The sequence below is a fragment of the Calonectris borealis genome, chromosome 1, assembly GCF_964195595.1.
Source record: "Calonectris borealis chromosome 1, bCalBor7.hap1.2, whole genome shotgun sequence".
In the NCBI taxonomy this organism is placed as follows: domain Eukaryota; kingdom Metazoa; phylum Chordata; class Aves; order Procellariiformes; family Procellariidae; genus Calonectris; species Calonectris borealis.
This window is the reverse complement of record NC_134312.1, coordinates 16,513,199-16,540,554: the sequence shown is the minus strand read 5'-3', so window position 1 is coordinate 16,540,554 and position 27,356 is coordinate 16,513,199. Positions and strand designations below refer to the sequence as shown.

General features: G+C 35.4%; 1 protein-coding gene across 1 annotated transcript in view; it reads left to right on the top strand.

Moving 5' to 3' along the window:
• The window catches only part of LRRK2 (leucine rich repeat kinase 2), a 73,552-nt gene that overhangs the window by 35,781 nt on the left and 10,415 nt on the right, over window positions 1–27,356 (top strand). The window contains exons 21-46 of the mRNA XM_075145770.1: window positions 98–219; window positions 995–1,064; window positions 1,527–1,747; window positions 2,263–2,513; window positions 3,808–3,956; window positions 5,819–5,912; window positions 7,796–7,982; window positions 8,369–8,550; window positions 9,118–9,347; window positions 10,387–10,514; window positions 11,754–11,972; window positions 14,192–14,393; window positions 15,022–15,110; window positions 16,183–16,370; window positions 17,293–17,447; window positions 18,470–18,616; window positions 18,770–18,961; window positions 19,682–19,828; window positions 20,159–20,259; window positions 20,429–20,619; window positions 21,284–21,444; window positions 22,263–22,433; window positions 24,314–24,414; window positions 25,074–25,268; window positions 26,281–26,474; window positions 26,767–26,839. Of these exons, the coding sequence (XP_075001871.1) occupies window positions 98–219; window positions 995–1,064; window positions 1,527–1,747; window positions 2,263–2,513; window positions 3,808–3,956; window positions 5,819–5,912; window positions 7,796–7,982; window positions 8,369–8,550; window positions 9,118–9,347; window positions 10,387–10,514; window positions 11,754–11,972; window positions 14,192–14,393; window positions 15,022–15,110; window positions 16,183–16,370; window positions 17,293–17,447; window positions 18,470–18,616; window positions 18,770–18,961; window positions 19,682–19,828; window positions 20,159–20,259; window positions 20,429–20,619; window positions 21,284–21,444; window positions 22,263–22,433; window positions 24,314–24,414; window positions 25,074–25,268; window positions 26,281–26,474; window positions 26,767–26,839 (4,160 nt within the window). The remainder of the gene's footprint in view (window positions 1–97; window positions 220–994; window positions 1,065–1,526; window positions 1,748–2,262; window positions 2,514–3,807; window positions 3,957–5,818; window positions 5,913–7,795; window positions 7,983–8,368; window positions 8,551–9,117; window positions 9,348–10,386; window positions 10,515–11,753; window positions 11,973–14,191; window positions 14,394–15,021; window positions 15,111–16,182; window positions 16,371–17,292; window positions 17,448–18,469; window positions 18,617–18,769; window positions 18,962–19,681; window positions 19,829–20,158; window positions 20,260–20,428; window positions 20,620–21,283; window positions 21,445–22,262; window positions 22,434–24,313; window positions 24,415–25,073; window positions 25,269–26,280; window positions 26,475–26,766; window positions 26,840–27,356) is intronic.

Below are 27,356 nucleotides of genomic sequence, written 5' to 3'. Positions count from 1 at the left end.
TTGTATGTCAGAATATATATTACAGTTGAATTCTGAGCCTCATCTTTCAATACATTTTCTTACTTATTTGTCCTCCTGGGTTATTGTTTTGTACTAGGAAGTGAAGGTTCACTTTTTACAAAAAAGAAGTCCAATTCCATTGCAGTTGCTGACTTATATTGTAGGGAAATGGCATTTCAAAGAGGTTCTCCTACTTTGCCGCGACATTCCTACTCTGTGGTAAGTCAGATCCTTATTCATTCCAGGCTTCTTATAAGTCCATCTGTGTTGCCTACTGCAAAGTTGTTAATATCAAGTGTTAGGAACGGTCATGTAACCATATGGGCTCTTGTCTTGCTGTTGCCATTTAGTATTTCCTTCTATTGCTGTGCAATTACTGTGCTCCAGGTCACTGTTCAGATGAGAATTTATTTCAGCAAAAATTTATGGTCCATAAAAAGTACAGGTTCTTGGGAATTGCTCAGATTTCTGGTCTGATGTTCAAATGCAGATACAAAAACTGTGGGCCTATTCACAAATACTTAACTACCCCTTGGTGAAGCTAATCTTCAGAGTGCTACTGTGATCAATGAAGAGAAGACATAAGAGGAAAATCAGTGGAATCAAAGTCAGGTTCCTTTGAAAGGAGCTTGTCTCTTTCCATTGACTGTAAAGGAAAACTGGAGAGACTGCCTTCCCTAGAGAAAGTTATTTTTTGTAATACCCTGCTCCATCCTATCACCCCACCCTAGTGAAAGTCATTTTAGGTTGCCAAAAAATGCACTACTTCCATTGCATTTTAAATCTACCCTTCTTTCATATTGCATGGATCAGTAAGTTTTATAAAGATGTGACCTGTTGTTATTTTCAGTTGAAACGTACAGTTTCTTTGTGTTCCCCTTGGAAGTTCTGATAAAAAGAAACCACAATAAAAAGAAATTTACTGAATTCAGATCATTTCAGTTATCTGCATTATGTCCATAACTGTTTTTTGTTCTCTTCTGGGATTTTCCAGGGACCTGGCTCAGATTATGAACCATTAATGAAACACAGAAGAAAATTCTTGCCTTCAGATGAATCCCCCAGTAAGTGGACTATACAGTTTAACATATATAACAGATTTTTCATCCTTAATGCTTTCACAAGCATAGCATGCAAAGATTTTAGTCAGATTATGTATTTGTTCACAAAGAGGAGGATACATTTTGGAAATACTACAGTGGAGTACAAATAATACATATATAGGGATTTTTTTTTTCCTGGGCTTCACAAATAATTTATGTAGAATTAAACAGGCAATGAAATTTCATGAGTGCCCTTATTAGCTTTCAAAAGCTACTTCTGCTGTGCAGTGCATAAGCATCCATCTCTTCCCTACTGTCTTATAAATTTCTGTCTCTTAATAGAAGTGTTCATGGATTTGGATCTTAACCAATATCCAAACATTCACTGTCTTCTGCGTGTTCAGATCCCAAGTTGATTGATCTTAATTTTAACTATATGATAAATGAAATCATGCTATTTTTCCTATGTTTTTGTTTTAATAGAAGGCATCTCAAAATTTTCACCACATATAAGACCATCAGACAGTCTTTCTTCATTGATCTCAGAGAAAGAATATATTAAATCACTAGATCTTTCATCAAATGAGCTGGAGAACATTGATGCCATCAGCCAGAGTAGCTGCTTAACTAGTCATCTGGAACATCTTGAGAAACTGGAGCTCCACCAAAATGCTCTTACAAACATTCCAGAACAACTGTGTGAAGTAATTCTGCATAATTTTATGTAATACAAGTTGAGATTAGTTACAATAAATTGTTTGTCTCTAACAATGTACCCATAACAATACTATACATGAATATGGGTGTATATTTTTGCATGCTTCATACATTCACTCAATTTTCATTCAGTGGATTTATGTTCAGGTAGAAATAAAATTATTTCATGGAACTGTTTTAAGTCATTTGCTGCAGAGAACTGCTTTAGGACGTGTTATATTGAGTAACATAATAACACAAATGGAACCGAGAACTGCAGGCTATTCTTATCTGTTAAATTTTATGAAACTGAGCTATTAATTAATTTTGAAGAATGCTTTATATTTTATTCTGTAATAGAAATATTATGGGTTTCATTGGTATGATTGTTATTTTCTGCTACTTTTCCTAGTGAGAGAAATATAAGTAAATTAATAAATTATATAAAATATAATTCAATTTAAAACCTATATATTCATATTTTCATTTAACCTTTTAAAAACAAATTATCCTTTTCTTTCAGAACTTAAAATGCTTGACTTACTTGGATTTGCACAGTAACCGATTTACTTCTTTTCCGACTTATTTACTGAAAATGAATTGTATTGCAAATCTTGATATCTCTCGAAATGACATTGGACCTTCCTTTGCTTTGGATCCATACCTCAGATGTCCAACTCTAAAGCAACTTAATCTTTCATACAATCAGTTGGTGTGCACTCCTGAATTTCTTACAAATGTTGCTGAAAATCTGGAACAGCTATTGTTGGAAGGGTGAGTAGCATTGGTAAATGGACTGTAGCATAACAAACATAACAGAAAATAATGTATTTGTCATCCAGAATGTTGACTGTTATAGCATGGAAAGGATTGTTTAGTCAGCAGTGAAACACTGACATTACCTTCCAAATGTGTAAATTGCTACAATTTTCAGTGTTGTACTACAAAGTACATGAGAATATCTGCGGGCCTTGATAGAATCTAATAGCATTGCAGTTTCAGTAACATACTAAAAATGTAGTTCAGCATTTTTCTGCTGCCATACTATTCATCCACAGGACTGTCTGTGTTGTCTAACACATTCAGCTAGGTTTTCTGTATACAGAATACAGTTTCCACTGTATTTGATATTCACCAAAGGTTTTTTGGAAGTATGATTCATGGAATTGCATTTATTGGTATGGATATGTTTTAAATGACAGAAGCAGAGAAAATATGTAATGTTTTGTTTACCAGCACTTTTTGTCATATTTGTTAGTGAGTGAGATAATGCATACCTATACGGAATTCTTAAGAACGCTGTTATTGATAGCTCTGTAAACTGCAGAAACTGTCTCATTCATCTCCCATAATTTATTTTAAATAAGGTAGTGATATTTTTTACACAGAAATTCACACAGAACAAAGATAGCAACATATGTAACTACAGCAAGCGGTATTAAATATGTGAATCAAGTTTACAAAAGCAATGTTTTAAATTCAAAACACTGTTGCATTTCTTCATTTGCTTTATTTTTAACTTTATTAGTAATATTACCCTTGCAAAACAGTGCTGCATGGTTCTTTTATCTCTGTATTTTCAGGATCTTTGTCTCTTTCTCTTTCTGGTGTTTTTCTTCCTAGAATACATTGTTTATAACGTTATATACTCATCCTGAACTGTATCACTTATATGGAATTCCATTCTTTTTTTTTTTTTAGATTGATAGTCATTCTGTGATTATAATCCTGCAAACACATATCTTTAGTAAACAGAACTACTCACAAATGCAACAGTCCTCTTTGTGTTGGATTGAGCTGCAGTATGTAATCAGGAAATAACACCTTGTAGTACATTCTGACATTTGCTCTCCAGATTAATTAAAACAATCTTAATATCAGTCATGTTATTCCATGTTGCCACATGTACCAGTATTTTTGCTGACTGGTCAGTCTTCATATAGCTATGAGTCTTGGTTTTGGTTTACCAGTGTAAGGATAGCGTTGTCAGATCAATACTCTTTACTTTTACTTTTTTAAGTAATAGTTTCTGAATAAAATGTGGATTATTTTTTTCTTGTTATCATAGAAACAAAATTTTACGCTTATGTTCACCCATATGCTTGAAAGAACTGAAAATTTTAAACATTAGTAAGAACAATATTTCATGCCTTGCGGAGAATGTCTTCATGGGCTGTACAAAACTGGAGCAGTTCAACGCCAGGATGAATGCTCTTGGTAAGTACTGTGAAAATAGGATCCACCTTCTAGAAACCATTTCAAGTCACAAAATTCCGCAGCCACCAGCATTTGGAGTCTCGGGAGAACAGAAAAGGAGAATACCACATGTGCTTTTCCTTGTTCATACAGTTCCCTAAGCATCAACTTTTGATCACTGTCAGAAGCAGTATACTTCCAATGGGGCTTGAAGGACGTTTGATCTGACTCGGTGTATCTCACCTTGGTTTTATATTTGTAGAGGATGCTACAAAAATGGTTGAGTGTACCTGAGATTGTACATACTGTTAGGGAAGGTTCAAGGCAGAGGAAATCATTCAAAGTTAGCTTGCAAATCTAGTACTAATACAGGTTTAACACTGCACTGAAATACATATCATAGAAGCATCCTGGCTTGTATCAGAAATAGTGTGGCCAGCAGGACTAGGGAAGTGATTGTCCCCCATACTTGGCACTGGTGAGGCCGCACCTCAAATGCTGTGTTCAGTTTTGGGCCCCTCACTACAAAAAAGACATTGAGGTGCTTAAGTGTGTCCAAAGAAAAGCAACAAAGCGGGTGAAGGGTCTAGAGAATAAGTCCTGTGAGGAGCAGCTGAGGGAACTGGGGTTGTTTAGTCTGGAGAAAAGGAGGCTGAGAGGAGACCTTATCACTCTCTACAACTACCTGAAAGGAGGTTGTAGCGAGGTGGGTGTCGGTCTCTTTTGCCAAGAAACAAGTAATAAGATGAGAGGAAATGGCCTCAAGTTGCACCAGGGGAGGTTTAGATTGGATATTAGGAAAAATTTCTTCACTGAAAGGGTTGTCAAGTATTGGAACAGGCTGCCCAGGGAAGTGGTTGAGTCACCATCCCTGGAGGTATTTAAAAGATGTGTGGATGTGGTGCTTAGGGACGTGGTTTAGTGGTGGACTTGGCAGTGTTAGATTTGTGGTTGGACTCGATGATCTTAAAGGTCTTTTCCAACCTAAATGATTCTATGATTCTATGATTCTAAGTATTACCACACTATATCCAGCATTGTCTTCTGAATAAGATAGAATGTTTGATTCAGTTGCCTGAATGCAGGTGTCATTTGAGATGCTCTGAAGTATCCCACTTGGCTTACAGCTTCTGGTCCAGAAAAAGCAGGTCTTCCATAGCTCCTGTGTTGTATCTCCAAGCCATGTGCAGATAGCTCAGGTACTACAGGGCAGATCACCTTCAGTAGTACCCAGTGTTTAAGCAATTGAATTGAGTCCAGAGTGTGTTTCAGTGGCTTAGTATATTTTATGCAAAGGTGTCAAAATTAATTTACCTATGAAAAATACAAATTAAATAAATGAGATTTTAATGATACTGTAGGAGTTACTGTCAGAATTTAGTAACTGATAAGTTACTGTCAGAATTTAGTTCTGTCTTCAAGACATAAAATCTTCCATTCTGAAATTATTGTCACAGTGTTTCAGAAGGTAGCTCTTATACCTGTGTTAAACACAGCTGAACCATTAGAGTCATTTTTATATGCATAAGACCCACCATTCACTGGGTGAATTACGGGAATATTATGTATACTGGCAATGCGGTAAAGTGTAAGTAAGATTATTTCAGTGTTTAGTGCCAATATAGATGAGTATAATTGTATGTAATATGATAAAAGCCAATATATTAACTTAGTTCTAAAATTCTTTAATTTGGGGAGTTTAGTTTTAAATAAGCTTTAAAAAAAAGATACAGATTCTGCCTTGAGTAGCTTGTACAAAGACCTGTGTATAGAAGATGATAGACTGACCTTTTAGTCTGTCTTTGATTTTAGAAAATTCCAGTCTTAAAAATAATTAAAACAGTTCTGAAAAGTAATAGGATTAACCTTTTTTTCTGCTCCAGAAATAATACCTGACTTGTCATCCAGCATAACAAGCTTAAAATTATCCCAAAATCGTTTTATTAAAGTTCCAGAAGCAATTCTTCTTCTACCACAGTAAGTTATTATTTTCTTTATTGAAGTTAATTTCAAGTTCTTGATGAAAAAAATCTGATGGCATGACCTTTGTTAAACAGAAAATTCTGCATGTTTTACTGATTTTCAGGAAATCCTCTCTAACAGATTAAATCCAAAACTTAGTAGCTTTTAACTGAAGACAAATCAGTCACATTTTCTTCATTATTCTGAGAAATTCTGTTCCTCGGATTCAGATCATTGTTACTGAAAATATATTGCTTGACTGTTGAAGCTGACAATTCTTGCTGAGACCAGAACGAATTTATTATTTTCTTTTACCAACAGTAAAAGGATACTGGCAATTTTTCCTTTTCAAGAAGTTCTGCAGACTTTTGCACAAGGCTACTGAGATTAGTTTTTCACTTCCCAAATATCACAAGATATTTATTCTCCAAGAATGACACTTCCTCTAGATGGAATTGTGATAAAGATGCACATGACATTTATTTTGCTATACCTTCAAAGGATTGCTCATGTGAGAATCAGACTTCTGCTTTTTTTTATAGAAGTCACTGACCTTAACAGGTCACTAGAATCAGATTGTGGAAGGAGTGCCTGGAAGGGATGATCAGATCAGTTACCTGACAGATGTGGGTAGATGTGAGTGCTGATGGCACCATGGGGAGGGCAGATCCACGCAGATTTGTGTGGAGACATTAATCAAATTTACATAGAGCACGTCATTATTAACATGATATTACACTGTTTCAGCATGCTAACGTTTATATTCACAGCAGCAAATTTAATGGATGTGTTGAAAAAGGTGCAGCTTTCAGGTTATACATCTCCCAGCCCAGACAAATCAATAAGGAGTTGCATGGATTTTTTGCATGCTTCATGTTCCACAGTAATATAAACAGCATATTTGTCTAACAGATGACTTATAGAAATGAAATGTTCCTTTTTATGTGGTTCTTAAATACATGTGTAGTTGAACTATATAATTTATGCACATATATGTATATACAAACTTATATTCATAGAAACATTCCGATAAAAGAGTGAGGTATCCATACCATCTGATGTTAGTCTCCTAAGTTAGGAGCGAGAAAGAGAGCAGTTCAGATCACCTAGTGAGGCTTCATAGTTTATAAGCGGAATCTTGAGTTCTAGAAAGTTGATAATACCAGAAAGTTCCCCATTGCTTTTTTTTAATATGAAATTTATAAAAAGGCACACGAAAATACATATTGGTATTATGTTAGATTGCAAATAACTTTTTAAATACATTTATTCTAGTAAGTTAGACATTGCACATAACAGTGTACTCCATGGTCCTGCACTCACCTGTAACTGGAATCCTGAACTAAACTCTATTCTCTGTTACCTGGGTATAAATATATATTAACTACACTGTTTACAGTTGAATTACTGAATATTTGCATTACAGGAGTGTGAACCATATTTATCTGTGTCTTCTACTAATCTGAACAGAGCCATGCATGCCTGCAAATCGTAGAAAGAAGAAGGAAGTGGACTATTATCACAATATGTACACTTATTTAAAGTGACTCTTTAATTTACTATCTGAAACATACACACAGTGCAGTGTGGATGTTTATTTTCATGACCAGGCAATTTAATTCACAGACAAATACATTGAAAGAACATTATACTGAATCAATCATATGTATTTATATTTTTTTCTGAGGTAATAAAGACCCATTTATAATATCTTCTTAATTACTTTTGCTCATAGTAGTAATTCTCTATCTTCTTCTGTCTACATTCCTGTCAGAAAACTGTCTGTTCTGATATCTAATCCAGTTGTTTATTTATTAAAAATTAATACAGTTCCAGTTAATCTCAGGTTTTTTTTTTTCATTTGCTAACTTTTCTCTTTTTGATTTTCGTGTTTTTAGTTTGCGATCAGTAGATTTAAGCCAAAACAAGATCACAAGCCTGCCTGGACCAATGCACTGGAAATCATTAAACTTAAGGGAGCTGTTATTTAATCATAATCAAATAGACGTCTTGGACTTGAGTGAAAAGGCATGTGCATGGTCTAGGCTAGAAAAGCTACACCTGTCCCACAACAAGTTAAAGGAGGTAAAGTGTAAGATTCTACCTAAAGAAAATGAAATCACTTTTCAATTGAATGCAGTTTTTCAATGTTCACTTGCTTTTCACGTCGCCTCTCATATATCATTGTAAATTCTATTAGTAAAATGGTATGTAAGTGCAAATAATACTTCCTGTGAATGAAAATCACCATATTCTATTAAGCTTTCCTGTCTGGAATGTGTCATATAATCAGTTTGTATAATGAAATTATGAGGTCCTTTGTCTATTAGTGTGAGATATTAGGCCTGTTTATTAAAAAAACTTAAACTACAGCGGTAAAAATAATACCTAGTTTTGTTAAATATTTAATGTATTCATGCTCATACATCTTTTTTAACATTTAATTGCCCATTAAATGTTCTTTTATTTAGATTCCTCCTCAGATTGGCTTCCTAGAGAACTTGACTTCTCTGGATGTAAGTCATAATCCCGATTTGAGATTCTTTCCAGATGAAATGGGAAGACTGTCCAAAATCTGGGATCTTCCTTTGGAAGGACTCCATCTTAATTTAGACTTCAAACATGTGGGATGCAAAGCCAGAGACATTATCAGGTTTGTTGCCCTATTGTTCTTGAATATTTTTGGTTTGTTTCCTTGGGATATGCAGTAAGCATTAAGAAAACAACATATCCTTTTGAAAAAACATGCTGGTTTGTCATTTGAAATCCAGCATACTACTTTATGGAAGGTATCATATCATATCATATCATATCACATGTCATATCATATCATATCATATCATACTGTACCAACACACACACATAAAATAGATTATAGTCTCTTAGAATATAACAGTATTACGTCTTGAATTTGGTGCTTCTATAAACCATGCGATAAATGGTGCTCACCAGTTATTTCTAATATGTTTCTTGTGTTCGCAAGTGCATTGCACAGAGCACATTTTTGGGTAATTACAAAAAAAAAAAAGACACATTTGGAATTAAGCTTTAACTTTCAAATCAGAAATTAGAATAGACTGTTAAAATTCCAGTAATATCAAACAGATACTGAAAATTTGAAGAAAATGGTATGGTTTTAGATTTTTCCTTGGTCTTGAGTTCTGTTGGTATTTTTCCTTATTATACACTTTTGTCAGTTCTGCAAACTTTTTTATGCCAGATTTCTTCAACAACGACTGAAGAAGGCTGTACCTTATAACAGAATGAAGCTCATGATTGTTGGAAACACTGGCAGTGGGAAAACTACCCTGCTACAACAACTAACGAAATGCAAACGAACAGAGTTGGGCTTTCCAAAAGCTACAGTAGGCATTGATGTAAAAGACTGGATCATTCAAGGGAAAGGCAAAATGAAGAAAGAGCTTATATTAAATGTGTGGGATTTCGGAGGTATTTCAAGAGCTTATTGTCCTTTACTATTGTCTTTTCTAACACATTAATGCATTGCTTATTCGTAGAGTCAGCCTGTGAAATTTCAAATTGTGGACAGTAGAATCATGCAAACTTACACCAAAAGTCAAGTGACCACTTATAAATTAGTGAATCCTGTAAAATGGCATCCCTCAAATTTAATATAAAGCCTCAGGAATTTCTCATCACCAGATGTGGTCTGACCACTCGTTTCAACCATAGCACTCTAGAAGTGTCATTTCAGAATAGTCAGAAACTGCTTGTAGTCACCAGAAGAATCATCTTCCACTCAACTCTGTTTCTCCCTTTTATAGTCTGGGTCTCTCTAGGCTCTACAGTATCACTGTTTCGTAAGGTCACAGAAAACAAAGCGCTTAGGGGAGTCTTTGAACTTTGGGCTTTTGGAAAACTTCCTATGTTTGGGGGACTCCAGAAGCATTTCTAAAATTCAGGGGTATTTTAGGCTATAGAAAAGTTATTTTTAAACATTGCTCCGTGATCATTTAAATACAGTCTATATCACAATGGATAAGCACAGGAGAGCAGCATTCAAGCTGACTGTCCAGCTTCAATTGTGACTTAATCATGTGAACTTAGGAGTCTTATTTTGAAGTTGTCGAAAGGATAGGAGAAAGGGAGGGAAGAAGGAAGGAAAGGAAGGAAGGAGTGAGGAAGAAATTCAGTATTGGAGTTTTAAAAGAATCATGACCTTTCAAGTTGTCTTTGCAGCAAGCATGTTTATCCAGTTGTTAAATCTTACACTTCTTGATTTAAAACTAGCTTACATATATCAACACTACACTTCAGTCAATGAGCTATCACAGAGTACTTATCTAAAATTCATAGTTATTACAGGTTTCCTGTCAATTTAGATAATTTTCTGTAAGCATTAATTTCGCATTTGTGGATTAGTGATCTGAGAATAAGTGTTCTGCTGCCTTTTTGTGATCTGAAGATGCTCAATGAGAGATTCACTAAATAGTGAATTCACTAAATAGTGGAAATTTTTTATCATTAGGACAAGAAGAGTTCTACAGTACCCATCCTCATTTTATGACCCAAAGAGCTTTGTATCTTGCTGTTTATGATCTCAGCAAAGGACAAGCAGAGGTGGATGCTATGAAGCCGTGGCTTTTTAACATCAAGGTAAGCCATTGATACGTGCAGAATGGCATTCCACTTTCCAGGGAGCTGTTAGTGAACAGCAAATTAACCACAAATATTTTTAGAGAAGGGAAGAGGAAAGAAGCTCTTCAGCAAATAAAACTAGTAAGATGAAACAAGAGCTGAAATACATCATATACTGGATTTGAGAATATTTTTAGACATACAAAGACACGATCAGCATCATGTACTTAAAAAGGTGATGTGCAAAAGAATAGTTTATATGTTCTTGCAATATTTTGAATTGACTGATAAAAATAAGAAAGGGGTAGTATTAAAGACATGATGAGTTAAACCTGCTTTTTCTTTTACGTCATTGTAAATTCTGGGGAAATCAGAATTTTACTAATTTAAAACTGATTAGATGCAGGTTTGAAATCACGCTGTTAAGTATATGCTTAGCATCCTATTGTTAATAGGAATGATTCCAGGACAATGGTAGGGAACTTGGTCTGAGAATCTGCCTATATATTTTTCTTTTGCTCTAAGGGTTTTATTTTCATTTGATGGAATCACCTCATGGTGTTACTTGTCTTTTCTTATGATGGTTAGCCATGGCTGGGCAATGCAATTACATAAAGATTTTGTATACTGATCCTGTTTGTTAAACTTGTCTTTTTCACTCTTTTCACCTTGAGCAGTGATACAGGACAGAGGGTTACAGTCAGCTAAGTGTTGATGAAGACTGTTTCTCATGTGTTCTCCTTTACTATGCGTACTTGCTGGTGTTTCATTGCTGCACTGTTCCGATGACGACTAGCAGAGAACCCTTTGCTTTTCCATTTTGTTGGGCACTTCTAATGAAAAATATAGTTGTCCCTCTATTTTACTGATAATGTTCTTAATCTGCAAAGTATGAAATCCAGATCTATACTGCTTCCTTTTAGAAAAAGCTGATTTTTTAATATTTCTATTTTGAAATAGACTGCTCTCTGTATGTTAAAAAATATGTTTCGTATTTATAGGCTGATGCATTTTTACTGCCTTGTCCAGTCAAGGCTATTATATGGGATCGCAGTTTAAATTACTCTGAATAAAGACATGAAATAGTATTTTGGATTTCAAACTTATTTAAAAGAGGTATATTTAAAGAGGGAGAAACAGTTGCTTTTTTCATTGTATTGATTGTTTTAACTAAATTGCTCACATTTTATGTGGATATAAAACAATAACATCAACATTCACTATTGAGTTAATCGACTGTATGGATCTTACTAACAGGCTCGAGCTTCAACATCCCCCGTCATTCTTGTTGGCACTCATTTAGATGTTTCTGATGAAATGCAACGTAAGGCCTGCATGAGTAAAATTACTAGAGAGCTGTTGAATAAGCGAGGCTTCCCAGCAATCCAAGATTATCACTTTGTGAATGCTACGGAAGAATCCGATTCCATTATCAGGCTTCGGAAAATCATAATAAAGGAGAGTCTTCATTTCAAGGTAAGCTACATACTGTTCGTAATGTTGAAAACATCCTAGTTTTAGTTAAGTAAATACATTTTTAAACATTAATTAAACACATAATTAAATACATTTTTAGTGTGATAGCAAACTCATCTTGCCTTCTATAAAATGTTACACACAGCAAAATAATGAAGGAAAATCACAAGTTTTGTTTTCATTTCATTTTCTACCAAAAAAATCAACTTAGTAAAAATCTCAGCTAAGTTTTGTTTTCAAACACTAGGGCCAGAAATAGAATATTTAATTAAAAATAGGCCATCTTTTTCTTATGAAGATATCTGATCAGAAACTGGTTTTTGTCAGGTGGCAACATGTAATTGCAATAACAAGTATTGCAACATTTCAGGGGACCATGAAATAAGATTTTGTGATTTCTGAAAGCCAGCTAATTCTCCATTTACTGATTCCATTTTACATAGTGTGAAACTATTCCTAGAAAGAGGAAAGTGAATTAAAGCAGGAAGAGAAGACCCCTTGAACTGAATGATCCTCCTAAACTGGAGAATCTGCACTCGTAGTTCTGTCGTCTCCGAAGTCATCCCTACCACTCATTCCCTGCTGTCTCCTTAGCCACAGTATGAAGCTCTGTCTAAGTGTGAATGACAAGTATGAAGAGACTAGCCAAGCATGGAGCTTATAGGAAGACAGGATCCAATCTGTAGCAAAAAGATACACATATTTTTATTTTTTTATTTATACAATATCAATCATGTATAGTGTCATAACATGTTAAAGAGAAAAGGTGATGTCCTGTGCTACTGAAGTCAATGGCAGAACTTCATAAATCATAGCACAGCCCAAATTTCTTCTGAATTACTGTTCAGAAGATTTTATAGAGTAAATGCTGCATTTATGACCAACCTCACACTGGTGTTGTTACAAAGGAGAGAAAGAGTGCTTACGCCTCTCGTTTCTCTCTCGGAAACTACTAGCTTAGCCACATCCATAATCTGCCTAACTTCATTCCACAGTTCAAGGAATAGCCAACCAATGCTAAGTGGCAGTGAGGTGGCCTATTCAGATAGAATGGATTAATTCCACTTCTCATACGTGCAGTAGGCATGAATAGAGCTGGTGTTTGTAAAGGTATATGTAGCCCTATATTTCACCATACTTCTTCAACACTCAAGAGGAGTTCTGCTTTTTGAAAACATTTCACTCTTACATACCTAAAACTTGTTCCTGTAACATCCACATCTCTTGCGACTATGACTTCAACTGATGTTTAAACTTGTACACAAATGTAAGGTAGTCTGAAGGAAAGGAGATAGTTTCCATAAGTAATGTAGACACTTTGTGAAAGGAGTGTTACAAGGTACCTGCTTAGAAGTTAGACAAAGTGAGTTAAGTATTCAACGTTGTCATCAAGTGCTCCGAGTCTTTGAAATTACACAAGGTACTAATTACATTTTCACAAGGTACTAATTACATTTTTGTCACATAAAAATGCTACAGTGCATTGGTGTCTAACTTCTTTGAGAGGAAGATTACAAACTAAGAAGCCAATTTGGAAATGTTGGGAAAATTGTTCCCCATTTCCTCAAAAAAAAAGACTCAGCACCAATGGAGAATGAAAAACCTGGTTGGGTGCTAGCTATTGCCAAAGGTCAAAGGATGTCTCCAGAGAGGAACTCGGGCTCAGGAAACAGCGGCAAAGCACCCGACTCTGTTTCCCTTAAGTGTCGCTAACCTGGCCAAATTAATTTCTTCCTGTCCTCTTGTCCACTGACTGTCAGCAGTGGAGACTTCTTTTCCCCCCAGTTTATCTAAAGACATATCTAGAGATATTACAGATTACAAGAGGTATCTTTTTTTTTATTCATTTGCCTGTTGTTTTTGTTAGCCTGAGATGTATGACATCATCGGTTCATACAGTGAATATTTTCCTTTTACTTCAAATCAAAGCTGCTCTTTGAACTTCTCAGAAGACATAATTTTTTACTTTTTATGTACATGTGATATGTAAGTATTTTCTTTTTTGAGTCTTTATAGGAAGACATTCATATTATAATTCTGAAAGAAGAATTAGTTATATCTACCTTTCAGAAGCCATGTTAGTCAATAAATGAGTGTTCTTGTTCCTTCTTGCTGCTACTATTGAGTGGACATACCCACCTTACATCTTAGTTTTATTGTCTGCATTTCCCATGAGTAAATTAATACATTTAAGATTGTTATTTTTCCTAATTATACAGATCAGAGATCAACCAGTGGTTGGTCAGCTAATTCCTGACAGCTACCTGGAGCTGGAGAAGAGAATTTTGCTGGAACGTAAAAATGTCCCAGTTGAATTTCCTGTGATTGATCAGAAACGCTTACTGGGACTGGTGCAAGAAAGCCAGTTACAATTGGATGAAAATGAACTCCCTCATGCAATTCACTTTCTGAATGAATCAGGTGAAATACTGTCTTCAATGTATGCTTGTAAGCACTTTGTTGCAAATCTGCAGCAGACCGACCTGTACGCATTTTTAAATCTCGCACAAGATTGCCACAAAGTGTTGAGCTGAAATGCTTAAGCTTGGGTAACAGTAGTCTGATAATCCAGGTTGTTATGTCATAAAGGAATTCCATGATATAAAGGATCACTACTGTAATAATTTATATATCTTACTCCTCCTTGAAAACATCATACCTGCTGGTTAGACAGCACAGTTTCTGAAGAAAGATGCAATTGCTATAATAGCTTGTATAGAATAGCAGTTAAGTGAATATATGTAACAGCTTATCTCAGTGCCGTACAGACTTCATAAGATTAAATAATAAACCACACAGAGCATAGCCGCTTGGCAAAAAAACAAGTCATATTACAAATCTAACAAAACATCTGAAAATAAAGGTAAAGCTGAACAAACCATGACTGCATTCTACTCTCCTGACATACTGACATAAATTAAATGGCTGTATTTATTATTCAAATTGCTTATGTCAAGTCACATAAGAAAAACAGCCCAGAGTGGGGTATTTATTTTGCTTAATATGGAGCTTGAGAAATGCATTGCTAATTACAATATTCTTTGCGCAGGTGTACTCCTTCATTTTCAAGACCCAGCACTACAGCTAAGAGATCTGTATTTTGTAGATCCTAAGTGGCTATGTAAAATCATGGCACAGGTTAGACTCTGATTACTTTTTGTATCTACATTCATGGAAAGTTTTCCCCTGTCTCAAACCACTGTAACTTCTCAGTGATTCTTCTTCACCATTTCTTTACTGTTTCATGATCTAGAATTTTCTCAGGGCCCAGATTGGTTTACCTGGCTCTTTCTGTTTCCTTTGCTTTCTAGACAACTGTCTGTCTCAGTGGTTCTATGTTCTTATGCTGATCTAGTTGAAGATGTCCCTGCCCACAGCAGGGAGGTTGGACTTAGATGACCTTTAAGGGTCCCTTCCAACCCAACTATTCTATGATTCTATGATAATGTCCAATATCATTTAAACTACACCGGATACAAAATACGTGTAGAATAGAAAAACCCCAGGTATGCAAAGTAATCCCGTGCTATGTTGTGATAGGTTGAGGTGAAAGCTGGAACTTTGGATTAAACTAGTGAGAATGCGGGAAGAAGGGTCATTGTATGCTTGGTACTGATGGCAGAGGAAAGTGAGTGATATAGATTCACATGTTGGGACAAGAGAGTAGCAGACTTGACTGCTTAAGTGAAACCATCATTGATATGTTGATCTAGAAACACTCAAAATTTGTTATATATATCCAGATTTCCTAACCTCTGAAACTTTACCTTTCATTCAATGCAGGAAATGGGATGGCAAAAATGGAAGTTTGAGCCTTTAAAGCTGGTGGGATTAGGAGTGAGAAAAGACCTAGATCATGTTGTCAGTACTAATATGCTTGTGTGAAATGCTGATATGAAAAATCATTGTACATAGGCTTCTTTCAGAGAACACTTTCACAAATTAACTTGTAGAATAAATTTCCATATAATATGGAACAATGAAAGCTACTGAAGAAAGGTAGCACACTAGTGGCTTGGACAGGTTAAATTTTTTCACTGCTGTCTTCTTGCTGGCTAGCATTATGGATATGTTTGGTTTCACTGTGAAATGGAGTCCGTTTTTTCCCCCTAAATAATAGGCTACCAAATATTTTAGGGAACAAAGTTTGTCAGGAAAATGCGATCTAATGATGACTGTACACCTGAAATTGTTTTACTTTTTTTGGAAGATTCTGACAGTGAAAGTGGAAGGCTTTTCTAAATATCCTAAGGGAATTGTAAAGCGTTCAGATGTGGAAAAATTCCTTTTAAAGAAGAGCAAGTTTCCTAAGATCTACATGTCACAATACTTTAAGCTTCTGGAAAAGTTTCAGATTGCTTTGCCATTAGGAGAGGATCAACTACTAATCCCAAGCAGGTAAGCAAAGAGCTAAACCCACAAATGAGAGCCATAGAGATCGATCAAAACAGAAAACTCCCATCAGGCTAGCCATCAGGCTAATTAGTTTAACTGATCATCAAAGCGGTTTGGTATATGAAAGCATAATATATACTTAATACACTACATTTTAGTAAATGCTTTCACAGACATGTTAAGCTGATCTTGTAGGAGATAAAGCTCACATCATATTAACATGGTGGGTAAATGGAATCTATAAATGATAAAATGCTTTATGAGGATAATATTTCTTTTACAGTTACCATGCTTTGAGACTACAGCGCGAAGATTATAATTTAGCTTTACATCGTGGTGTGCCACCATTACAGATATTTATTGCAATATAAAAAATAACTATGAATTTATATAGCCTATTTGCTTGGAGTGAGAACTACAGTCCAGTTGCTCAGAGGCAGTATCTCCTCCAAACAGTCTAGTTATTAAATGTGGTGACAAAAAAGTGTTATGAATTTGAATGCAGTCTTTTTGCTTTATCTGAAGCAAGTAACACAGTTCCTCTGCCTCAGTTACAGACTTCCCTAATGTGTTTAATAATGTTTATTTTGCTTAATGGAGAGAGTGTTGTATGGTTGCATTGATTAGAGTTTCTACGTTCTTCAAAGTCCTGGGATAGGAAGATTTTATCTGAATGTCTTACCTACCTTATACGTGTCTCAGGTTTTTCTCACATTTACATTTGATATCTAATGATTGTTAGTGGGGTTCTGTTGGGTTTAAATTACAGTAGAACTTCACTTTGGCACAGCAAGCAGAATAAGCAAATACACTATCTGTCTGTTCCCTGATCATTTGAATCATTCATTCAGTAATAAATAATACATTTTAAATAATAAATAATGTATATCATCCGTCAGTTTGGCTAATATTTTTATTCTTTCAGTTTGTCTGATCACAGACCTGTTATAGAGCTTCCCCACTGTGAAAATTCAGAAATTATCGTCAGGCTTTATGAGATGCCGTACTTTCCTATGGGATTTTGGTCCAGGCTGATCAACAGGTTGCTTGAAATATCACCTTACATGCTGTCAGGAAGAGGTACAAATCTTTATCTTCAAAAGCAATAGTGAGCATGTTTGCTTTGAATGCCAACGCCTGCATGTTAAAACTCTAATCCCCAACATTGTTTTGCTTTAGCTAATTTCTGGCCACTTCACAAATGTGAGAAAAAGAACAGTGGTCATTTTTGTAACTTAGAAATATCCAGAAACAGATAGTGCCTGATCTTTACAGTGGTGTGCAAAAGAAAGTGAAGGTGGTAAGCAGCCTATTTCTCTCCTTCGCATGTTAGAGATGGAGGAAATCCTTGTATTTACGCAATATTGCCGATCGCTTCTACAAAGAATACAGGAAAGGATATGTCTTCCACAGAGAAAACAAACTGCTTTTCTTCAGGTTCATTGATTTTCCCTTTACGAAAGTCTAAAAACTTTGCTTTATCAGAAGGGCAGGGGGGGTCTTTAATTTTTTTCCAGTAATTCCATGCTTTGACGTGAGATCTATCTGCTGAACTTTGCGATTTCATTCATCTTTGGTTTTTTAATGTGTGATTTATGAATATGACAAGTAAAGTATGAAATATATGCATTGCTAATGCTCTACAAATATGATTTATAACTGCCTGCTCTCCTGGCATTCAATTTCCTCCTCAGCATAGCATTCCAGTCGCATCTTGCTATTTCATGAGTATGTGATAGAGGGAAAATGTAAATAACTGGCTTTTTTTTCATATGTTGCCTAAGGTAGTCTGTGTTTGAACCTGAATGTACCTAAGCATTTCTGTAATCCCTACATGCATCACTTGCTGCTTGACTTAGGATCTGATTAAATATTTAGTTTGTGGATATGCCTTGTAGAACTGAACACCGATTGACATATATTCAGCTTTTGTGGAGCTATTCTGTCTGCAAAGTTGTAGCCGTTATTTTGTTTGTTTTTTGGATAGGCATAAACCTATAATCATAGTTAAGTGTTTAAAGTACCATGAATTATTCAAAATATTTTAAAATATGACATTCATATTGGAGATCAGATTTTTAATCTAATTTTGTATTTTCTAGAGCGAGCTCTTCGTCCTAATAGAATGTATTGGAGACAAGGCATCTACTTGAATTGGTCTCCTGAAGCTTATTGTCTAGTGGAATCAGCAGTATTTGACAACAACCCAGACAGTTTTTTGAAAATTACGGCACCTTCTTGCAGAAAAGGTTAATTATTCCTGAGCCTGATTTTTGCTCCAGTTTGATTGCAGCTTGGCATTTTGGTTTGTTGTGCTTTTGCCTTTGGAATGTAGAGTTTAGCTTTGTAATTACAAGTGTGGCAGATTGAGGCTATAATTTCCCTCTTTTGGTTTCTTAAAGGGTGCATTCTTTTGGGGCAAGTTGTGGATCACATAGATTCTCTTATGGAAGAATGGTTTCCAGGTTTGCTGGATATAGATGTATGTGGTGAAGGGGAAACACTGTTGAAGAAATGGGCTCTGTACAGCTTTCAGGATGGTGAAGAATACCAAAAAATACTACTTGATGACTTACTTAAAAAAGCTGAAGAAGGTATATATTTATGCCATTTGAGGTGTACAGAGGTATACCTGTATGTAGATAAATATTATACAATATCCCCTTTATAACATTTGCGTACTTCATGTTATTTAAAAATGTTTCATTTCTGTAAGAAATAATTACAGTGTAAGACAAAAGCAACTTGTTCTGTTTTTTTATGTAAGTGCTGTCTATATAAGTATAGAATATGGGACAGATTGCAGCTACTCTATATAGTCGTGTATAAATGGCAATAATGAAAAGAATCGTTCTGTCATGATACCGATAATGCAACTTCATTCATGGAATTGAATCCAGCACATACTAAAACTGATACTAGATCTTTCGGTTGGACCACGTACAGCAGTAATTTAAAGGCAATATTCGTGATGACATTCTACATACTAACAATTCTTTCTTTTTATAGACAGAAAAATAATCTCTTGGTCAGTTTGGTGTTGTTTTATAACAGCAGTTGCTATCACAATACTTGAAAATACTTAAACATGTAATATGCATTAAGTTGAATGTCAAACTTAATTAGTGTTCTGTTCCATATATATATGTATGTATGCTTATGTGTGTATGTGTGAATATATATATACACACACATATGAATTTAAATTTAGGTACATTGATCATATGCACTCACAGAGATCCATGTACCTTTCAGTGCCTTTCGAATGATGACTACCCTTTTTTTTTTTCAATTGTCTCATTTATTTTTCTTAGGTGACCTTTTGGTAAATCCAGATCAACCAAGACATACCATTCCAATTGCTCAGATTGCTCCTGATCTGATACTGGCTGATTTGCCTAGAAATATTATGTTGAACAACGATGACCTGGAATTTGACGAAGCTCCTGAATTTCTCTTGGGTAAGCATTATTTTTTAGGGTTTTTTTACAGAGCTTCTGTAAACAAATCTATTGAAGTCAGTTCTGCAACATATGGAAAACACTTTAAAGATTTCTTTTCTGTGGAAATGTGTTTTTTAAGGTATTCTGAATTTCAGGTTATTGAGTTTTGAATTTTCCGTTAACTTGTATGCTAGGACACTGGTTTTTATGTGTTTAGATTACTGATCATGAAGCTTAACACAGTAGATGATCCACACATTTTAAAATGGCACCCTTTCAGCTATTTTTTTGAGAAATGGTTGATAACCCTTTGTTTTTAATATTCTTTTCAATTTTATCTTTGAAAAGGTGATGGTGGGTTTGGGTCTGTGTACCGTGCATCCTATGGTGGAGAAGAGGTTGCCGTAAAGATTTTCAATAAACACACTTCCCTCAGACTCCTAAGACAAGTAAGAAATATTGCCTTTTTTTTGTAGTGCTGCTCTTGGAATACCAACCCTAGTGAAGAGCTTAAAAAGCTTAAGTAAAGTGCAAGACTTCACTCCAAAACATTTCTGAGTTTACTTCAGAGATACAGAGGTTATGCTGTTTGAAGTATTTCATCTGATTTATTTACAGGAGCTTGCAGTGCTTTGTCACCTCCATCACCCCAGTTTAGTGTCTCTGCTGGCTGCTGCAATCCGTCCCCGGATGCTGGTGATGGAATTAGCCCTTAAAGGATCTCTCGATCGTTTGCTTCAACAAGACAATGCAAGTTTAACTAGAACACTTCAGCACAGGATAGCTCTACATGTAGCTGATGGCTTAAGGTAAATGTGACATCTACATTGCTGTAAAAACAGAATACAGCTGCAAGTAGGAGGTACTGCCAATGAAAAGCTTATATTTTCTTATATCTCAAGCAGAATATTCTATGGGTCAGACAAATGCTTGTATTTTTATGATTGATTAGCTGATATGTAACACAAATGTTTGTTACCTGTTTTTTTCTGCTAACAAGTGGCACTCATGTAGAGAAATAGTGAGGGCTCTGGGTGGAATTTCTATGCGGCTGTTGATTTCTTATTAAAATGTCAAAGAAATTAATTTAGTGCATTTTAAAGATCTGGAAGTCCATGAATATCCTCAGGAGCTATTGAAGTGTGACTAAAATTACAAAACCTACAAAGGATCTCAGGGACCAATGAAGCTTAAACTTCTAAGATTCAGTTTTCAAACTGCCAGTGACACTTCAGATAAGACTTGGTACTAAAATACTGCAATGTATATGTGCCAGTAAATAGTATTTCAGAACGATTCTAAAGTCAATATCCGGCAAGGCAGTATCATGTTGGTGATGTTTGACATTTTTCAACACAATATGTAACATTTGAAAGCACAGTTTACTGTTGTGGGAATAATGCATTCAGTGTGTGTGTATAGATGCATCCCTGAATTATGAATGCTTTCAAGTAATACTTTTTTGATTAACAGGTACCTACATTCAGCAATGATCATCTACCGTGATTTAAAGCCTCACAATGTGTTGCTCTTTACCCTATATCCCAATTCAGCTGTTATTGCAAAAATAGCTGACTATGGCATTGCCCAGTATTGTTGCCGAATGGGAATAAAAACCTCCGAAGGCACACCAGGTATGGAAAAATGCTTTGGTTTACAGTGCATTATGTCAAAAAATAGCTAATATGTTTTTTATTTAGTCTTAAGAAGTAACTCAAATCTATACTCTAGTCAAATCATGAAATGTAGTCCTAATTGTATTACAAGTTGTGATGCCAGATTTATACCTCTTGGCCTTTCTTCCTATTCATGTTTTAATTCCTTTTAGAAGAATTAAGGAGTATACTAAAGGTTTAAAAAGAGAACAAATTAAATTACATGCATTCATTATGATTTTTTGCTGTCTTGTTTTAGTATGGTTATTGTGATACTGAAATTATACTGCTAAAATTATTTGTTGCTTTAATTTTCAGTAACGCGTAGGTAGGTCTTAATTTTTTTAAAGGCAATAAATACCTGCACTGTTCCCTGACTTTAGATAGAACATATTAGCATCCATTTTAAAGCACTGAACAATTCAACAACTTTGAAAAAGTGCCTTTAGATCTTGGAAATTGTGCATGAGAGTGTGACTTCAAGTGTTAAACGTTGGCCTTCAGTTTAGTTTAAAGACTAAGACTTGCCCTTCATTTTCAGTATTCATTGCTGAAGGAATTATTTTATGTGTAACGGTGCAGGAGCTTTGTAACTGATGTACTGTCCCCTTCCTTTATACTGATTGCTGATATTTTTGGAGGTCTGCCACATGCAGACTATTGCCAGCCCAGAAATAGTGTGCCATTTCTGGTTTACTTCCTGTGACATTTTCATCAGTAAGTGTTTGCTCTTAAAAGGATAAAGATGGCTTCAGCTTGGTATGAATCATAACTATTAATGAATGATTTATTTGCAGGATTTCGAGCACCGGAGGTTGCCAGAGGAAATGTTATTTACAATCAGCAAGCTGATGTTTATTCATTTGGCTTGCTGCTTTATGACATTTTAACAGGAGGAGGTAGAATAATGGAAGGCTTGAAGTTTCCAAATGAATTTGATGAATTAGCAATACAAGGAAAGTTACCAGGTATGCTTGTTAAAGTTTTAACATGAAAGCGGACCATTTGTCCTGCCTCCTCCAAAAATAACACCTCTCATATTTTATGTTGTATCTGACAGTGATCAGAGGAGGAGACTAAATAATAGCAATTTTTAGAAGCTTCTCCTAATTTCACGTGGTCTTGAAATAGTAAGAAATAGGCATCTATTCAACATCAGTTGGTTATAATTTCATTGCAATTTCAAGGGATCTAGCTGGTTCACTTTATAAAGAAATAGAGGTTTTGTATACTTGGGACTATCTAAATGACCTAGCTAAAATGGATGTTGCTGAAGATACCTTCTAATACCATGTCTGGACTTGACCCTTACATATTACTGTGATAATGCATATTATGCACAAAGATAAAAACAATTCCACTTCTGTTCTTTGACCATGATACATTACGTTAAAAAATCTATTATTGAGAAGCTGCATATCTTAAATCTTTTTAAAATCCCTTGAAATCTTATTAAAAAAACAGTGCCACTACCTTAAAAGAGCAGACACCCCTAAAGGTTTTAAATAGGAGTTCCCTTTTAACTTGTCAAGAATGTGAAGTCCCTGCCCAGCTACGTAACGTTCTTCATATTCCAGCTACATTACAATATGTAGTTGTTGGCTGCTGGAAGGGAGATTAAACAGGCTATCAGGCTGGACATGATGTACTCAGCTGGACGGTGTAACTCAGTATTTGGCAACTTCTGTGTAAAGAGCTGTTGAAGTTTGTAGTACTACAAGCTTAATGCGTGGCGTTCTTATTTATTGCCCTGCAATAGTGGATATACTCATGAAACATTCTTTAAGACTGAGAAGTCACTCTATCTAGGAAAGGGCAGCAACTGTAGCAGTTAATCTGGCATGGCTTCTCCATTAAGAGAGACAGAGAGTTCATACATTTTCTACTCCTTAAGGAGAATAATCCAATTCATAGCTCAGGCAGTTTAAACCCCCTCCTTAAAGCGGCCATCCCAAGAACTGATGACTAAGTATCTCTTGAGTGCAGCTGTCCATTTGGCTATTTTCTGTATTATAAGCCCTATGAAATAATCAGAAGTATTAGTTTCTGGAGATAGTACAGTTCCATCTGTGCACATGCTTATCATTTTTACATTTCCACCAAAAAAGGGGCTGGCTGAGCTCACAAATAAACAGTGCCTATCATTTGCTCAACAGGATATGTTCATTTGCAGGTATTTATCATTAATGTTACCTCTATCTAATGTAGGACTGGGATATCTGCTGTGGATTACGATGAACTAAAAAGAAAAGCAATACAGGCACCATTATTTATGAGTGATTTGTTCTTAGAGAGGTCAGCACCTATAGTCATAAGATACATATTCAAAGCACTGAGTGGGAATTTAAACTTCCATATCTCATAAATACTATATGGAGTTGTTTATCTAAATTGCTGTACATGTTATTGGAAGTTCATCTGTATTCCATATACTCTGCCCAAACACAGAAGAATAAATGTGGAGAAAAACGTTCATAGGAATTGAAAAGAGTACAGACTGAAATGACATGCCCTTGAATGATCAGCATTAATCAGAACACAACTCACACATATCTGTGATTCAGTCCCAGGTATAGGGACATCAAAAAAAGTTAAAGCAAAATCCATTTGCTTTAACTGCTTTTAATGAAAAGGACTCTAGCTCTAGCATTTCATACTCTAGCATTTAATGGCAGATGAGCAATTCCAAGCTGTTCCTGCTGACATTTTACCTAAGAATATGACATTTCTTAGAGTAGCTCTGTAAGAAGTTAGATGAATTTTTAAAATAAGAAGAAAGTTATTTAGAACTCTCATTTCTGAACTATGGTAAAGGTCAGTTAAGAAGTTACCTGATTTTACATTTTAGATCCTGTCAAAGAATATGGATGTGCTCCCTGGCCTAAAGTTGAAAATTTAATTAAAAAGTGTTTGAAGGAAAATCCTCAGGAACGACCAACATCTTCCCAGGTATCACTTAGTGTATTTATTTGTATTTTTGTGATAGATGTTACCATGAAGTTTTTCTGCTTTTTAAAAAGGAATGGGACATTTAAGTTAGTAGGAGGCACAGGGTTTTTTCTGCTCTCATTTATTGGAGCTGAAACAGCCATGGAATATTGCCTGCTCTTGCCATCCAGGATAAACCGTTGCATTGAAATCTACCAACCATTTATTCTAGCCTGCTGGTTTTCCTTGTGTTGCTGAATAGTGACTGTAGGAAAAAAGGATTCAGATTACTTTGTGGTCTTTACCAGAGCTATGCAAAAAGGACTTGGTTATATAGTATCAGTGCGGTTAGCCTACACTGTTCCATGCATGTGAGAGGAGGAACAGCAGCGTGGATCTGAAACCTACTGTCTGTTATCACACATCACATTGCTCTTTGAAATGGGTGAAATTTTCAAACATGCCTTAACCCCATTGACTTCCTGAAATTTTAAGTCAGAGTCAACGTAAAGGTGCTCAGTGTACAAAGACTGCTCATTAATAGTGGTAATACAAATGAGCAGACCTGCTGAGATACTATGTCCATATTCCATAAAACATTGTTATCCATTGCTTGTTATTTATTTATCATTGTACAAGCCATTGTTACTATCATGTGCATGCTGTGGCTTTCTTTGTAGGTTTATGAGATCCTGAATTCTGCAGAGCTTATCTGTTTGATGAGGTATCTTTCAATACCCAGCACGTCCACAGCAGAGTGCATGGTAGCTGCCAATCAAAGCTGCAAGAAGGCAGGAGTCTGGATAGGCAATGGGAACACAGAAAAAGCACAACTTTCATTTGTTAACCTAAATACAGATGGACATACTTGTGAGGTATGTGGGAAAATTGCCATTTATTCTCATTTTTTGGCACCCAGATGTAGTTCAGAAGAATTAATTGCATTTTAACAGTAGGATATTACTTCTGGAAAGCTAAGGTTTGAGAGAACAAAGCTCATAAATGAGTCATCATTGTATCCATGAAATGAAGCAGAAATGCAGTTGCTTTTTCCTCTCTTCCTGCCATCCAGCCTGAACTTTCTCATAATAATGTCTTTCCACTACTGGTTCCTTTCTTCCCCTCAGATGGAAGCTATTTTTAGCACAGAGGCTAGAACAAGGAGTAATAGTTACACAATCCTTTGTACCTCTACCTCCCCTAACAATCCAGCTAGTCTCTTAACAATTCCTCTCTTCCCGTGGATGCCACCTCCTTGTGCCACTTTGGGTGATACCCTCCAGCTCTTTTCATTTGCTTTTTGTACATCTCAGTCCTGTGCCATCAGAAAAGGGAAAAGGTTTTATACAGGCTTGATGTGCTGTGATGAACATGTGTGCCAGAACTGAGTGTGACTCATCATCAAGGTTGTTTAAGTTATATTTCCATCTGCCATCTGTTGACCATGATACATTTGAATTGGTAGCTTTGATATAAATTATATGGCTTGTTTTTCTAATACTAAAATGAGAAAAAGAAGTATTAGACCAGTACTTTTATTGTTAGCAATTAAACTGAACATATATTGCAGTATAGTTCCATTTGCTTAATTCTCTGATGGCTTTGAAACCTTCATTAGAATAGAGAGAGAGAGTATTTTTATCAGCATTCAGCCTAGAGATTTTCCTGTGTACTGTTTGAGAAGTCCTTCCCAGCACTTTGAAGATAGATGGTACAGCTGAAGATGTATTCTGCTAATAGGGAATTAGATTTCTTACTGGGGAGGTTAGGCCTTGGAGCTGTCCAGAGTCTGAGAGGATTGTACTTTATTTTTATTACCAGCAATTTACTAGCATTTACCCTTACTGAAATCATAACCAGGTTGTTTTTCTTTTTTTTCTGACTCAGGATATCACAGATAGTAAAATTTTAAGTTTGGCCTTAGTGACCCTTCTGACTGAGAAAGAAAACTGGATTGTGGCAGGAACCCAGTCTGGTTCTCTGTGGGCACTTAACACAGAAGATGAAACAAGAAGGCATCGTCTGCAGAAAATGTCAGATTCCATCACTTGTTTATACTGTAATTCTCTTTCAAAGCAAAGGTATAAATGAATTTTAAATATTTTGGGTTACATTTTGAAAACATGACTAAACAGAGATGTTCAGAAAATGACATCTTTACACTCATGCGGTTTTGTTCAGACAACTGCTTATTTTGCCTGTACTTTCACTTGATTTTGCACCCAGTGTAACTGGAGACTACATTCCTGACCACAGGTGGTTGTATTTGCTTTTAGTGTTCAATAAAACTCTTGAAATACCAGAGGCTACTAATTTAAATTTTTCTTACCTGATTAAGGCATTTCTAGAATTCATTATTTTATTTTATTTCAGCAAACAGAAGAATTTCTTCTTGGTAGGCACAGCTGATGGCAGACTGGCAGTTTTTGAAGACAGAGCAGTAAAGGTAGACTTGTTCTTTGCTGTCTGTTCTACAAAATGCTATTAGTAATATGTAAAGCAACTACCAATAGTAGTTTTATTTCATGCAGCTTATTTGTTAATTGCTTCTCTAAAACTAAAAATAATTTTCTACTGCAGTCTTAGAGGAACTTCACATGTTTTACAATATCTGTTTTAACCAATAAAGTTAAGAGGAGGAAATCATTTCTCATTATAGGACTTTGAAAGGCCTGACAAACTGACCAGAGAGTGACATTAATGGTTGTTATTAAGAATATTCTGACAGTTTTAATCTCCTTTATTTATTGCTGTTATAGCTCCTTTTTCTTTTTGTTCACACTAAATTTTCATAGAATAGGTATCTTCAAAAAGACAATATTGTTTAGATTTTTTGTAGGTCAGAGTTCTGCTCGTGGAACAAAAGATAAAGAAATGCTGGGAGCTGTTTATATCAGCTGGTTCCTGAGGGTTAGATCCTGACCATATGCAATTTAGAGCAGTTATGGATTTGCAATGCCTTG